Source organism: Podarcis vaucheri, assembly GCF_965113315.1.
Source record: "Podarcis vaucheri genome assembly, chromosome: 4".
Taxonomy (NCBI): Eukaryota; Metazoa; Chordata; class Lepidosauria; order Squamata; family Lacertidae; genus Podarcis; species Podarcis vaucheri.
The window spans coordinates 85,982,676-85,997,837 of record NC_138762.1 but is presented as its reverse complement, the minus strand read 5'-3'; the positions used below and the strand labels follow the sequence as shown (position 1 = coordinate 85,997,837).

Below are 15,162 nucleotides of genomic sequence, written 5' to 3'. Positions count from 1 at the left end.
GGTGCCTACCTGAGAGGTGCCCCCACATCCCTGCTGAAAAAAAGCCCTGCCTTTAAAGCACATGACTTCCCCTAAAGAATCTTGGGAAGTGTAGTTTTTTAAGGGAGCTTAGAATTGAGAGTAGTAAAGCACAGTCCCCAGGATACTCTGGGGGAAGCCACATGCTTAAACGTAGGGTGAGTCCGCAGACACAGTATCTCCTCACACTTGAATAAGGCCATCTACATAGCAGAATAGGGACCTGCTAGTTCATAGCTCCACCAGGATCCTGCTCCCAAAAATAAATAAATCAAGAGATGCTGCAGGTCACTACTTGCGTGGCTAAAGTCAAGTTTTGTGAATTATTGGTTGGTTATGCATGTAGCACAGGCAATGCGTGAAGTGCTGGGATCCATAAAGTGGTGCAAAGAGGACAGGTTTCCCCACAGGATTTCAAGCCTTTTCACCTCTGATCCTAGTTGAAAATAATATGGAAACGGCTTCTCTCAGAGTATGTCAACACTTCTAGTTCTGATTCCATATCTGTCACTTATCTGCTACAAGTGAAGTATCCCAGACAGTGTGCAGAATCCAAATTACATCTGAAACTTGTAGGCTGCATAACAAAAGCATTCCTTACTAGCGGTTTGTACAGCTGAATGTAAGGGTAATTAATTCCATCATATGTTGTGCACTGTAAAGAGATAAAGAGAAGTGGAAACCTAGTTCATCCGCATAATAATTCTGCAATATATTACTTTAGCAATCTATTTTTTAAAGTGACCAATGCAGTTTATTAACTGCTTTTTCTGAAATTAACTCCACACCAGTTTGTGGCATTGCTATCTTTTACTATCAAATTTAGTTCTTCAATGCAGGTGTGTTTCAGTTCCAATCTATTTCAATTTTCCCAAAAGAACACCTCTTCAAATAAGCTATAGCCAATGCCATGCAAAGGAGAGAGAGTCCATTTTTGTAAAGGAACTTTCCTGCCTTCACAGCCCCCTCAAAAATGCCATGAGGATCAGGAGACTCTCAGGAGCGGTCTGGGATGTGGCAGGGAACCTGCAGCGGCAGAGTGCCGAAATTGCCAGAAATCAAGTGGAGAGGTCTCCTACAGTCAGGAAATCACTTGTGTAAGGTGTCTCCACAGCGGGGAGAAGAAGGTGAACTTTGCCTGAGCGACTTCTTCATGCACACCATTAGGTAGCACTCACTGAATTTATTTGATTAACTTTCATTTAATATATTTATATAGCACTTAATGTTTAAGGCAGTCTCTAAGTCAGGGGTCGGCAACTTGCGGCCCACATGGGTCGTTTAAACGGCCCACGAGTGGCCCCTGAACCAGCTGCCTGCTTGGCAAGTCCCGGCTCGCTGCGCTAAACCGGTGGAGTGCGGAGCGGAGACTCACTTCTGTGGTGCCGGAAATCGCATCTGCGCAGATGAAGGAAATCATGTCTGCACGTGCGCAGATGCGATCCAGCCCATGGAGCGATCTCCGCAGGAGTGAACCAGCCCAGGAGAGGTAAACCTTGTCGACCCCTGCTCTAAGTTAAGACGGGCAAATCTTAAATTTCATCATGTTTGCTATTAAGTCTTATGTTTCATAGCACAAGAATACAAAATCTTGAAATCATGGAGCTGCAAATTACCATAAGGTAAAGGGACCCCTGACCATTAGGTCCAGTCGTGGCCGACTCTGGGGTTGCGGCGCTCATCTTGCTTTACTGGCTGAGGGAGCCGGCGTACAGCTTTCGGGTCTTGTGGCCAGCATAACTAAGCTGCTTCTGGCAAACCAGAGCAGCGCACAGAAACACCGTTTACCTTCCTGCTGGAGCGGTACCTATTTATCTACTTGCACTATGACGTGCTTTCAAACTGCTAGGTTGGCAGGAGCTGGGACCAAGCAATGGGAGCTCACCCCGTCATGGGGATTTGAACCACCAACCTTCTGATCAGTGAGTCCTAGAGGCTATCTAATCTAAACTCCTTGCTGACTATACAAGATGTGACTATAGCATCCCTGCTTAAATGCCTCCAGTGAAGGACTCATAGACCCATAGAATGTAATAGTTGGCAGGGACCCTGAAAATCCTCGACTCCAACCCCCTGCAATAGAGGAATATGCAGCTGCCCCATACAGGAATCAAAACTGCAACCTTGGCATTATCAGCGCCCACCTTCTTCTTCTTTGGCGATCTCTCATAGCCAAGTAAGATTGGGGCCAGGAAGCCTGCTTCATTTTGAACAGCTCCTAGTTTTATGAAGTTTCTCCTAATTTTTAGCCAAAATTAGCTAACTTGCATTTTTCACACATTGAGTCTAGTCCTTCTGGGGCAACAGAATACAATAAATGCTTAGGTTCAGATAGGGCTTTTTTCCAGCTGGAACTCACTGGAACTCAGTTCCGGCAGCTCTCAGGTGGGTGCCATTGCCATTATAAGAGAACAATAGAGGAGTTCATGGTGAGTTCTGGCACTTCTTTTTCTAGAAAAGTAGCACTCGGTTCAGACAAGAGGCAGTGAAATTTTTGAATCCCCCCCCTTTGAATAGCTGACCTTCACGAGATATCATAACATGGTGAAGGCCGGAGTCTAAAGCATTGGAGCTTTTTCTTTTTTCTTTTTTCTTCCTTCAGCCACTCCTGTACAGTACAACCTTATGCATATTTATTAGGAAGTAATTCACACTGTGCTCTGTGGAGCTTACTCCAAGCAAAGTGTGCATAAAAATATAGCCTTACTCTGTTGGTAAGTTGCCTCTCTGCCAAAAGGCATCCATGGTGACAAACAATGCTAAAATCAGTGGTACCTCAGGTTAAGTACTTAATTCGTTCCGGAAGTCCGTACTTAACCTGAAACTGTTCTTAACCTGAAGCACCACTTTAGCCAATTGGGCCTCCTGCTGCTGCTGCGCCGCCGGAGCACGGTTTCTGTTCTCATCCTGAAGCAAAGTTCTTAACCAGAAGCACTATTTCTGGGTTAGCAGAGTCTGTAACCTGAAGCATATGTAACCCGAGGTACCACTGTACAACTAAGTGACCAATAAAAAAGATCACTAAAGCAGCAGCACAATCCTATACATGCCTAATATGATGTAAATTCCACAAAGTTTAATGGGGCTTCCTCTTAGGGTATAGGATTGCAGCCTAAGATCAACTTGGACATTACACTTGAACTGTGCACCCTCTTTTTTTAAAAAAAAACAACAACAACAACCACATTTTGCTAAGGTTGGTTCTGACCTCTGTTTTTACCCTGCTATGAGTTCTTATATTTCTAAATATTTCACACTCTTGAAAACAAAGAAATAATTCTTTTCTCCAACAACATGCATTGCCCTTTAACTTACTGATGCACATTATGATAGATTGAGCCAGTCCCTTTAAGAAACACCAGCCAGTGCTACAGCAACTTCTGAAATATACAGTTTACATTTCTTTGCGTATATGTGGGGCTTTTTTCATCCAGAACTCACCAGAACGCAGTTCTGGCACCTCTCAGGTGGGCGCCATTGCCATTACAAGAGAACAAGGGAGGCATTCATGGTAAGTTCCGGCACTTCTTTTTCTAGAAAAATAGTACAGTGGTACCTCGGGTTAAGTACTTAATTCGTTCCGGAGGTTCGTTCTTAACCTGAAACTGTTCTTAACCTGAAGCACCACTTTAGCTAATGGGGCCTCCTGCTGCTGCCGCACTTGAAGCAAAGTTCTTAACCTGAATCACTATTTCTGGGTTAGCGTATGTAATCCGAGGTACCACTGTACTGCATATATGTTTGCATGCACAAAAACACAAAGGTACAGGTACACAAACACACACACACCATTAAAATATAGCCTTTCTATGTCACTAGTTATGGTGACTTTAACTGCAATGGAATAGTCTTTAAAAAGCCACATGGAAGGGTGTTAAGTCTCTCTTCCTAGGAATTTTCATTCTACAGATTTACAGACTACCTGCAAAACTATTTTTAGAAACATATTTAACATTTCAGAATGTCTTTCTTACCCCTACAAATGATGGAAAACAATGTAATAACCATGAGTTGGGGGAAATGTGTTAATTGCACCCAATCCTACCACATAGGGGAAAAATTGCTACAACTGCTGAAGTGAGTTGTTTTATAGATGCTTGTCTGTAAAGCCATACACATAAATAAAACAGGGACAGGGAACATGTGATCATGGAGATGTTGTTGGACTACAGCTATCCCTGACCATGATGTAGTGACGTCCTGCAACCTTCTCATGGTCACACGTTCTTCATACAAAGGAACAGAAAAGCAACCCATCACAGCAGTGGTTCAGATTCTCTCCAGCCTATTTGCACACTTTTATTTTGCAGTTCTTCAACGGCACACTTTTAGTACAGTACTCAAAAACACAGATCTTCCATATGCCCATGTTTCGATGTATGACAGAGAGGTGCTGTGCAATACTCATTTTTATTTCGATGACATTTCAGCTACTAGAACATTTCCTCCTAATTAACTTTAAAAAGCACTGTCATCCATTCAAAACAAACAGAATATTTTTCTTCAGGGTATCAGGAGCTTGATAATATGTCTAGCATTCCTTCAAATGGGAACCCCCCTCCCCCCCCCGCAAACCATTACATTGGTAACTCAAGGCAGTTCTTGAGATAAGGCTTGTAAAAAGCATAATGAAATTCTAAGCAACTCCCCTAACAGAGAACGTTATTTAAAACCAATGTTACGATCAAGCTAGAGGAATGCACACCTGGGAAAAGGGTTCTGTGTATTTATCACCAGCTAGATAAGGAGCTGCATCCATAAACATGTGCTAGGTGCGCTGGGTGGGAGCCCAAGTCAGCAGCCTGCATGCACACGGCATTAATGAGACTATCAGTGACATGCTGCTGCAGCCATACACTTGGATCAGGGCCACACAGTACCATTCTGCCAAAAGTAAGCATTTTCAGTTCAATGGGAGAGTTAACCACACCCTTGAAACTCTCCCCCTCAACTCACTGGAAATTACACGTGTTCAGTTTTGACTAGTTCATGTGCCTGAATAATATCTACCAGAAGCACTTTTTTCTATTAAGTGACTCCTTTTATTTTAAGGAATTAAAAACTTTAATTCTACCTCAATGACAATAAAACATAAGCTTGCAAAAATGCTGACATGATTCATTTTTGTATGCATGAAAAAAAAATTCCTGCTCAAAATGTTTGAACAATCAGGCCAAAATGATGTACACGGGAGGCAGATAAACTCTCTCCCACTGAAATTGTAGGGGCTCCCATGTGCTTTGGTTTATGGAGGAGAAGGTTTTATTGCCTTCAATCATGACAATGACATCCTTGATGGGAAACCCACCAGCTTCAATTATCATGTTAGAATGTAGGATAATGTACACACAGCATCGCCCAAGTTAATCAAAACACATTGTTATCTGAATTTACTGTGACTCTTCTTTTGAATCTCATATCAGCTCTAACTCTGAAGAATCTTCCTATTTATCTTTACCTCCCAAGGCTTTGAACTTCATGCAAATTATCTTAGTAGGTGAGGCTGTAATACTGTATAGCAAATATCAATGTATTAGAAGAGTTTGGACTTCACACCTTGAAGTCAAAGCACTGTACAGTCATATTAAACAAAGTCCTCCAGCTACTGCTTAGAATGCATCTTCTAATCATTATCAAATTATTGCATGGGCATAACTAACTGCTGCTTCTCATGTTTCATGGATAACATGGGAGTGGCTGCAGCACTGCTGCTTCTTGCAACTCTGAGATAGTAACAAAAGCTGCAGGCCTCTTGCTGTGATTCCTCCCTGTGCCAGTGTGTGGGCTCCTCCTATGGGGCTCAGAACTTCTGATGCTACTTTCATAGTTCAGGAAGATGCCTTACTGCAGTCGCTTCCACAGGACAAAAAATGTTGTGAGAAAGGGTTGTGTCAGTGATTTGCAGTCTGAAAATCCCACATGAAGGTTCTATCTCCTTATTAAACCCACAGGTATTAAGAATCAATATGTAGAATCATCTCACCATTCTTCTTTACAAATCCTGCAAGATTTTCTATTAATTGGATCTACCTTTTTATAGAAAAGTAGATTAGAACCAATAGCCATGGCATATTACTTACTGACGTATAAAGGAACCCTTCTCCATTTAGGGCTATATACAAGCCTGTTTTTACACCCTGGATAGCGACAACTCGAAGTCCCACTGGTATAAGGTTGAACAATGCTGTAAAAATAAAGAAGATCTGTCACAGATAAGCAAATGATGTCATGTAGAAATCCTATGCACAGTTAATTCTCAAATTCTATCTGTGACTATATCGTAAGACTGAAGCCAGAACGCAACAAAGTTCATTTCAGCCACAGTATTAGAAATCAAGCTAGGAGTAGTGGCAGTAGCAGATTTAAATTGGTTCAAAAACACTTCTCGCTGTACCAGAATTGTTTCAGATTGGTTCCCATGAAAAAATAAATATGTACCTTCTTCAATCAGGTTCACTTTTGTCATGTGTCAAAATATTCAAAGTTACAACAACAATATATTATTATTTGTACCCCACCCATCTGACTGGGTTGCCCCAGCCACTCAGGGTGGCTTCCAACATATATAAAAACATAATAAAACCTTAAAAAGTTTCCCTATACAGGGCTGCATTCAGATGTCTTCTAAATGTTATATAGTTACTCATCTCCTTACATCTGATGGGAGGGTGTTACTGTACATAAGGTGGGCACCACTACCAAGAAGGCCCTCTGCCTGGTTCCCTGTAACTTCACTTCTCGCACCAAGACAGAAGAATTAAACCAGGGGCCGGCAACGTGCGGCCCATGGGCCAAATGTGGCCCACTAAGACTGTTTTACCAGTCCATGAGCCGCCCCCAAACCGAGCCGCCCACTCGGTGAGTCCCCCACGCACTGCACTAAACCAGCGCAGCGTGGCACGGGGACTCGCCGAGTGGCACTGGAAATCGCATCTGTGCACGCGCAGATACCAAAAATTGCTTCTGCGCAGGTGTGATTTTCAGCACCTGGGCATGCGCAGACGCGATTTCCGGCATCATGCTGCGCCAGTCTGGCCCACGGACAATCTCCGTGGGAGTGATCCGGCCCATTGCCAGTAAACCTTGCCGACCCCTGAATTAAACCCTTCCCTGCTATCTAAACCTTCTGACAACAGGGCTTCAGAGAAGCTGAATTGCAGCATCCATCTTTGAAAGTATCAGTGTGCACAAATAGCTGCTTTAAATTGCTTCCCATAGCAACGGTCTCCATGTGGTAAGCCATTTGTGTGTTGTAGCGGCTCACCACACAGATGGGGTTTTTTCATGCAACTTCAGCCTCTCACTCTTCCCTCCCCGCCCCAGGTCTGTGTTGATGTGTGGGAAATCTCCTGATCTGCCTGGCAAACCATTGCACACAAACAGCTGGCTGCATGGAGGCAACAACAATGGACGACAATTGAAGCATCCTCCATACAGTGGAGTCAAAATCCATCTTGGGCACATTTTCTGGCTCAGCACTTGCAAAGGATCAAGCAATCACGCAACAGTTTCTCAAAGGGTTGCTTATTGATTTAAGCTGGGAGGGGAAGCATCCACAGAAAGTGAGACCTTGAAATCATGACAACAACAGGTACAAATGTTTTGACCAAAGTGAAAATGTATGAAAAAGAACAACTTGCTCATTATTGCTCATCACAGGAGAGGGACATGACTCAAGCAATATGCCCAGGAGGGAGAAAAATAACAGACCGCTCACAGGAAATACATAGAGAAAATTAGGCTCTATTATTAATTCTTTGTCATATTAGAAGATTGTGAGCACCATCAGAATTGGACTTTTGAAGCTGCTGTAAAATGAAGCAGATGCTTGCATCTCTGCAAGTAAACGACATTCATCTTGTATAGGGCCCCACACCACCAAGGTGGCCCCACACAGCCCGGGGAAGGGGCATGAGTGACTGTGGGCTACTGCTTCCCTTAATTGTACAAGGCGGCTGTGCATTGTTTTGCTTATTTAAAAACCTTTAGAGGACAGTGCTCATGTTGCACACAGCGCTATGAGCCACTCTTATGTTTTCTCTCTCCTCCTATACTTCAGAGTGAGGCAAAACAATTTCCTGCCATTCTGGAGCCACTCTAGTTCTTACCACACTCCTTGACCACTTCAAACATTTAACTAAAGCAACAGCTCTCTCCAAACCATAACTTTTTAATGGAGTTTTCAGGTGTGCTGAATGTAGCACATCGAAACTCTCTATAAGTGGTTTTCAAGAAAAGTTAGAAAAATGGAAAGTGAGGGTTTAGGAGAAAGTGGAATGTTGTTGGTAGGATGACCTCCAGCAGTGGCCCTGTCTCTAATACATTCCAAAACAGCTTGTTCAGGAACTGTTAGTGAATCATCTGTGTATGCACAGCAGAACAATGCTGTGGTGAGAGGACATCCACCTACTAGCCTGTCTTTCCCTCCTTTCCTCCATTCAGATTTCCAGGCAATGCGGCCATGTTGGATACTTTGCTGAGGCAGCAGAGAAGAAGAAACACATAATCCTAGAAAGTCCTGCCCTGTGTACATCCTATCCGATTGCTCTGCTGGTAATGTCACCCTCCTTCATGTGGATTCATATTTCAAGCTCTTGAGCAGCGCATGAAGATATGTGGTGGAACTCACACCAACAGACCAAAGGGAAAGCATTACTCACAGTATTTACAACATTGGACTCCCTCCAAAGGATTAACACAGAAAAGAGGGTTTTTAATGGAACACAGAAGAGCGAGCGGGACCACCACCCATCCTAGGGTAACCTGACCAACCTCAATTTTAAAACTGGCTTAACTTTCACTGAGCTGGAGACACAGTTAAGTGACATTTATAATGAATAATGGGAAATTGTGGAATGCCATCACAATTCATTGTTGCATTCTGGCGGCTGCTGAATTCAGCTGCCACCATAATGATCATGAAATATTAAAGTAGTCCTTTGCTTAGTAGGGTTGCCATATTTTGAAAAGCCAAAGAGCGGCCATTCAAAGCAAATAAATGCAATTTGTCCCAAATTTTAGCTCTGAAAAAGAGGGCACATGGCAACCCTACTTACAGCAATGCTATCTATGTAATTTAGACTTCTTTAGTGTTGTTATAACACACCTTAAGAGACTATTATGCCTAGCAATACTTCAAGAAGCCTGCACACTTAAGCTATAACTAGGAAGCAGGTATGGAGATTCTTCTCAAACTAGCACATAATTTTAGACATTTTTGAAAAGGAAGCCGGGCTATCATCCTGCAGCGAGCAGCTTCAGCACTTTCCTGAAATCGCATGCTTCGTCCCATTCACATATATCAAGGCACTGGTGGTTAAAAAAATATGTATTTCTATTTCAATTTGTAAATATCAAAAAAGCAAAAACAACTTTTACCAAAAGCAAAATCAGAAAACAAGAGGCATAAAACAACCCACACCCAGTGATGTTTGCATGTAAATCTTGAAATGGTTAACTTTACAATATGTGTGGAAGAGATGAATAGTTTCCTAGAACAATCACTTACTAGAATTACTGCTGTCATCCTTGGTTCCATCGAGACTTCCATCAGGGTGCATTTGCAAGTAGTAGCCTTGCCTGCAATATAACCTGGTCACTATACCCTTGAGCTGGGGATCTGAAAGACAAACATATTTCGTCACTAGCCTCCAAGCCATGTAAATAGATATCCCAATGTCTCTATTTGCGAACAAGATACTCTATAACTGCACAGCTCCCCTTAATGGCTTCCTTCAAGGAGTGGGGATGTAAGCATTGGTGAATTTTGATTCACCCAGTTTCTCATTTTTCCATTCTTAAATTCTGTTTTCTACACTTCTGCAGCAATTTGTGATTTATTTATTTATTTTTAAAATCCCATGGAAATTATTCAGCATCTTAGTGCGAATTAATGCTAATAAACACATTTTTGACCTGGGTACACGTTTTTGCAAGCAATTTATCCTAATATAATGATTTCCCCCCTGATTTCTTTTGAAAATAAAAATAATATATTCACCTTTATGCACACTTTTATTCAATATATGCATTTTAAAAAATAAAACTTGGTTGGAGAACTGGACCACAAAATTCAAATTAATGCAAATTTTGAAGGATGGCTGTGTTTCAGTTCTCGTATTGTTTCGGAATGTGTGAATTTGATAGATTTGCCTTTAAATGCAAACTGAATTGAATTTCTACTTCGTCCCTAACAGGGAGTAAACCAATTCCTATCAGGTTATCAAAATTTTAGCAGCCATTCTGCTCCTGAAAAATAAGCAGAAGCCAAAAAGGACAAAGCTTTTATCAACAGAGTAACTGATGGACCACCTTTTGTTTCCCACTACAAATGGATGAGCCCCATTTTATCCCTGAAAAGTGTCTTTGATAGCTTCTTTTTCTGTCAGCTGAAACCAACATTCCAGCAAGCTGGTAATTCATAAGAACAGATAAGTTAATTGAAAAGATCAGTTGATAATGTTTATCACATTATGCATTTTTTTCTCTTAGTTACAGCTCAAAATGGTTGTTCGTGTTGTTCATTCCCATATTGAGAAACATCAGTAATTTAAGATATGGTCCATGTTGCCCACATAAAACAAGGGTAGGTGAGCTACATTTTATTGGACATATGCTTACTGATTAGACTACGGAAGCTCACATACTTAATTGGTTGAAATTCGGGCCTATTAGACATTATGATGACTAACACCAGGGAACACACTGACTGTGAACAACCACTTAGCAATAAATAAAAATGGGACTCTTAAGAAACAGAAGTGCTGAAATAACTTGGAAAATTCCCAGCAGCACCAGAATAGAATTGTTATTTCTTCATAAAAAAATAAGCCTCTTGCTCTTAAAATGTGTACAATATAGCTCCATTATAATTAGTCATCTAAATTGCTCAATACAAAGTCTATCCATACTCTTTCTTTCTCTTTCTTCCAACAAGAGCTGCAGCAACCCACCTTTCTTCTAATCCTGTTCCTATTTGCACAGGAAATCTGTACAGGTTCCAAGTTCTACTTTTTAAAGCTCTCTTCGCAAGCTTAATTCTTTTGAAATGCACACAGGAGTGTAATTCGGCTGGTACACTTTCATAGGAACATACTTTCAGTACTTTCAAAAATTTCTAAACTTAGCAGAGATAAATGTAGTGTACCATAGTAATTAACATAACCTGGGAGGTCCAGGCTAACCAGTCACTCAGGAAATGAAAAATTGTACCTTTCAAGTTCACATTATTCGTAACTAAAAATCATGTTTGCTAAGCACGGTTGTTAATAATGAACAATGTCACATGCATACAGGAACAAGAGGGTTTATAACACGGAGAGAACAGTAAGATGCATGTCTTTCAGTAAAAGGATTCCAAGTAATGACTGATAAAAGAGCTTTCTCCAGGCAACTGAAACCTCCTGTCCTATTTCAGACGTGAATTGTGTGTCATTTCTGATAAAAGTGGGGCATCATGTTGACATGTATTCCTCAGGTAATGCTGGCAGATCACATCAGGTATGAAAATGTCTTACATTGGTAGAGTGATATGGAAGGTTATAATTTTTACGTACTGGCAGATTTAATCCTTTTTGTCTTTTTCAAAGGTCATATTATTATTATTGTGTGCATGCAAAAAATCTAATAATGCGGATTACCTTTAAGAATGCAAAATCAATAAGAACCTTGAAAAGTTATGTCTTTTTCAGAGTTGAACCTAAGTAACAGGCATGACTATGCAACAGACATTATGCCTAGTTTAAAAATGAAAACATATTGTATATGGTAAGTTGCATGTTCTCAAGCTATGTGTTCAGAATGGAAGGGCAACTGCCGCCCTTTCTTTCTTGTTAAAACTTAAATCTATGTGTGTAAAAACTTTATGCTACCAACCTCAAAGGAACTGTATGGGTAATTCCCATCCCTCTTTCCTGCTCACTGGAGAATAGAATATTCTGCAGTTTTCTGCCAAGGGCATAATCAACAAGTAGCTCAAGCCCTCCATCCGTCATGGAAGTCTGTGATTCCAAAACTGTCATGCATGAGCAAACCCTCCATGAAAATCAAATCATGTAATCCATTTTAATTTAGTCACATCCGGAAAGTACAGAGACATAGCAGAATGACAGAGCCATTTGTCACTTTGCTTCTAATTTGTACAGAAACTAGCCAGTCCACATTAGTATGACTACCAAGTCAGAAGCATCTATAAATCAGTAGGTTGCATTTCTATAGGAATAGAAAATAGAAGGGCAGTGGGATAATAATACAAGATTTCCATATATAGGAGCACTAATACCTGGCTAAGAAAAATAAATTCAGATGGTTCGGTTTTTTTATACAAGACAGGGATTGCCATCATTTTTGTGTATGTCATTCATCTGTGTGCCAGTTTCATATAAGCTTCCCATAAATCAAGGTTTTATCCCAAAGCTTCAGCTGAGGGCTGAAGTGACAAAGAAAATCTGCAGGCTAGAGAACCCTGGCACAGTTTTGCACCTGGCAATTCTACCTATATCAAGGACTAATGTAATTCATTTGGCTACAGCCCTTTCAGAACTCCCTCTAGAATTTTAATTTCTAAAGCACCTGGGAAAATTCCATAGAAAATAAGGTATTCCAGATCATCAGTGAGCAGCTCAGTAGGGAAAGGACAGGAGCCTAATTTGCAATGCTAAGTACGAAAATTCTGAACCACAGCCAATTTTATATTGTTATGTACAGGAAGCTTCCTCTATAATACAGAGTGGCAGGGTTCCTTAACTTGTGATTAACTTCATTTACTCCTTGCCAGAATGCATAAAAGCACATGAAATGAAGTGGTATATTCTTTCTGGTTAGATACGCAAAAGCATCACTCCAAAATGCTGCTAGCATATTCACGGAATGTCGTACGGCACACTGTATGTGGTCCTATTTCTTGTTAATATGCCAATTGCACAAAATATGGAAAGAAACCACTCGTATTACTTGTATAGAATTTCACATTTGCTTGTATTGAGAGGCAAGAGCTGAGCGCCTGCATACAGAACAGGAGGAGAGAAAAAACTGCATGGTCAACAATCTGGCAAACAAAAGAAAAGAGAAAGAAATTCTACTTGCCTCCAAACCGATTAAACTGAAATTTTCAATATTATATATGTCACACACAGTAAATGTAGGGCAACCAGGGTCAACGCTTGTTTTTAATTTGAGGATTGTGCCAAGATGCAAGGCTTTCCCAGTCTGTCTTACAGAGTATTTTGGCAATGAACACCTACCTTTCTCCATCTCCTGCTGCTAGCACTAGGCATGAAGCAATCAATTAAAAATACGTTTTATAAGCCTTGCCAAAAGCAGGCAAAAGTATTGTTCTATGTTTTCGCATATACAGAAAGAGGAATGAGTGGTCTGAGCTCATCAGGAAGCATTTTTGCCCATGCAAAATTGAATTGAACCCATGCAAAATCCCTCTCACCATCACCACTGTATTGCCAATAGAAAGGGATTTCACTTAAATAACACCTCCCCATCCCAGTTGGTTCATTTCTATAAAACTGTGAGATGCTAGATTTGGTTTTGCTAAACTGATGCTATGGCTAACCACCACCTCAAGCAAGATTCACTGTTCTCGCTGCTATTCCCTGCATGTGGAACATAGGATAATACAAGACACAAGACTTCAGGCCCCAGTGGGGGGAAACTGAGCTCTGCCTGCCATTTGCCTTCCCTCCATGAAGGGTGAAAAGGGAGAGGGCCCCATTCCTGTACAGAATGGCAGATGTTGCCATCTCAGGGGACATGGTGATGTGTACACCACACAGCAAGGCTTAGGGCTGAGCTGCATGCAGCCCTGAGCCTAATTTCATGTGGGTGGGTGGGAAGCCCAGTGGAAAAGAAGGGCTGGAGGAAGGAAACACTATGGACAAAATCCAACATGGATGGGGCAATGTAAGAGGAAATAGCGGAAACCCTCTGGCAAGTGATCAGACCTCTGGAAAGTGATCTGTCTGTCCTCTGATAGTTGACGGGGTAAGAGGAGAAAGAGAGGGAGAGAAGAAGAGGTTGGATTTGATATCCCGCTTTATCACTACCCAAAGGAGTCTCAAAGCGGCTAACATTCTCCTTTCCCTTCCTCCCCCACGACAAACACTCTGTTAGGTGACTGGGGCTGGGAGATTTCAAAGAAGTGTGACTGGCCCAAGGTCACCAGCAGCTGCATGTGGAGGAGTGGGGACGCTGCATGTGGAGGAGTGGGGACTGGTGTAGTGAGAGAGAGAAGGAAGTGGCAGGGGAGGCAGAAAGGGGACCCTGACCACTGTCCATCTGGCTCCAGCTACCACTGGCTTGGGCCATGCCCTCCACTAGCATTCATTCATTGAAAGATCCACCTAAGGGTATGTGTATCTCAAAAGGAGGAGATGGTGGTGGTTGTTGCACACTCCTGTCAAAAGGCCTCAATCTAGATCTCCAAAAGATGTCTGGGAAGTTGATTCAATTACTCTCAATGAGTTCTGGGCTTCATTTTTATAGATTCAAGCATCATTATTTTATCTTCACTTCACCAAACTGTATTAAACTAAATGGCCTTTTTTCAGATCTCCTGGGCACATTGGTGGTTAGCTTTTTGGCTCCCCGCATAATTGGATTCCTATCCGAACTAACTAGGGCAAATACTGATTTTGTTAAGGTGAGTGAGAGAGGTGAATCAAGTGGAATTCACAATTGCAGAAAGATATTGAAGAGAAACTAAGATTTATTGCACTGTTCTGTTACAAATTAATGGCTGAGGAATCAATCTTTCATAGTGCATCTCTTTCCAACGTATTTAAAGCTATTGCTGGAACATCAGGACCCTTGCATATTTCTACCAAAATATCATCTCCTTTTAGGAGATTTCCAAAGGCATAATGCAATGTAGATTATTGACTATCTAAGATTCAATTTAGGATGATTGCCAGAAAAGTTAAAGCAATGAGAATGTTGCGTAGGACAAAGTGTACAAATTATTACTGAAAAATGAAATGATTTCAGAAACAGTTAGGAAATGTTCTAAAATTAGCCACTGAAAGGGGATTCTCCCTTTTCTGGAAGCCAGTCAATTGTGGATTGAAAAAGTTGCTTTTAACGGCAGTAATATATAGGCTAATCCTTTAGGGATTTGGAGATGCAGTGTAGAAGATC

At 41.4% G+C, this 15,162-nt stretch overlaps 1 protein-coding gene across 2 annotated transcripts in view; it reads right to left on the bottom strand.

The window, feature by feature from the left end:
- FGF14 (fibroblast growth factor 14) overlaps positions 1-15,162 on the bottom strand; it is a 315,754-nt gene that overhangs the window by 68,952 nt on the left and 231,640 nt on the right. For both annotated transcript variants that reach the window (XM_082218866.1, XM_082218865.1), the window contains exons 2-3: positions 9,527-9,637; positions 6,099-6,202 (exon numbers count right to left, since the gene is read on the bottom strand). In XM_082218866.1, the coding sequence (XP_082074992.1) occupies positions 6,099-6,202; positions 9,527-9,637 (215 nt within the window). The remainder of the gene's footprint in view (positions 1-6,098; positions 6,203-9,526; positions 9,638-15,162) is intronic.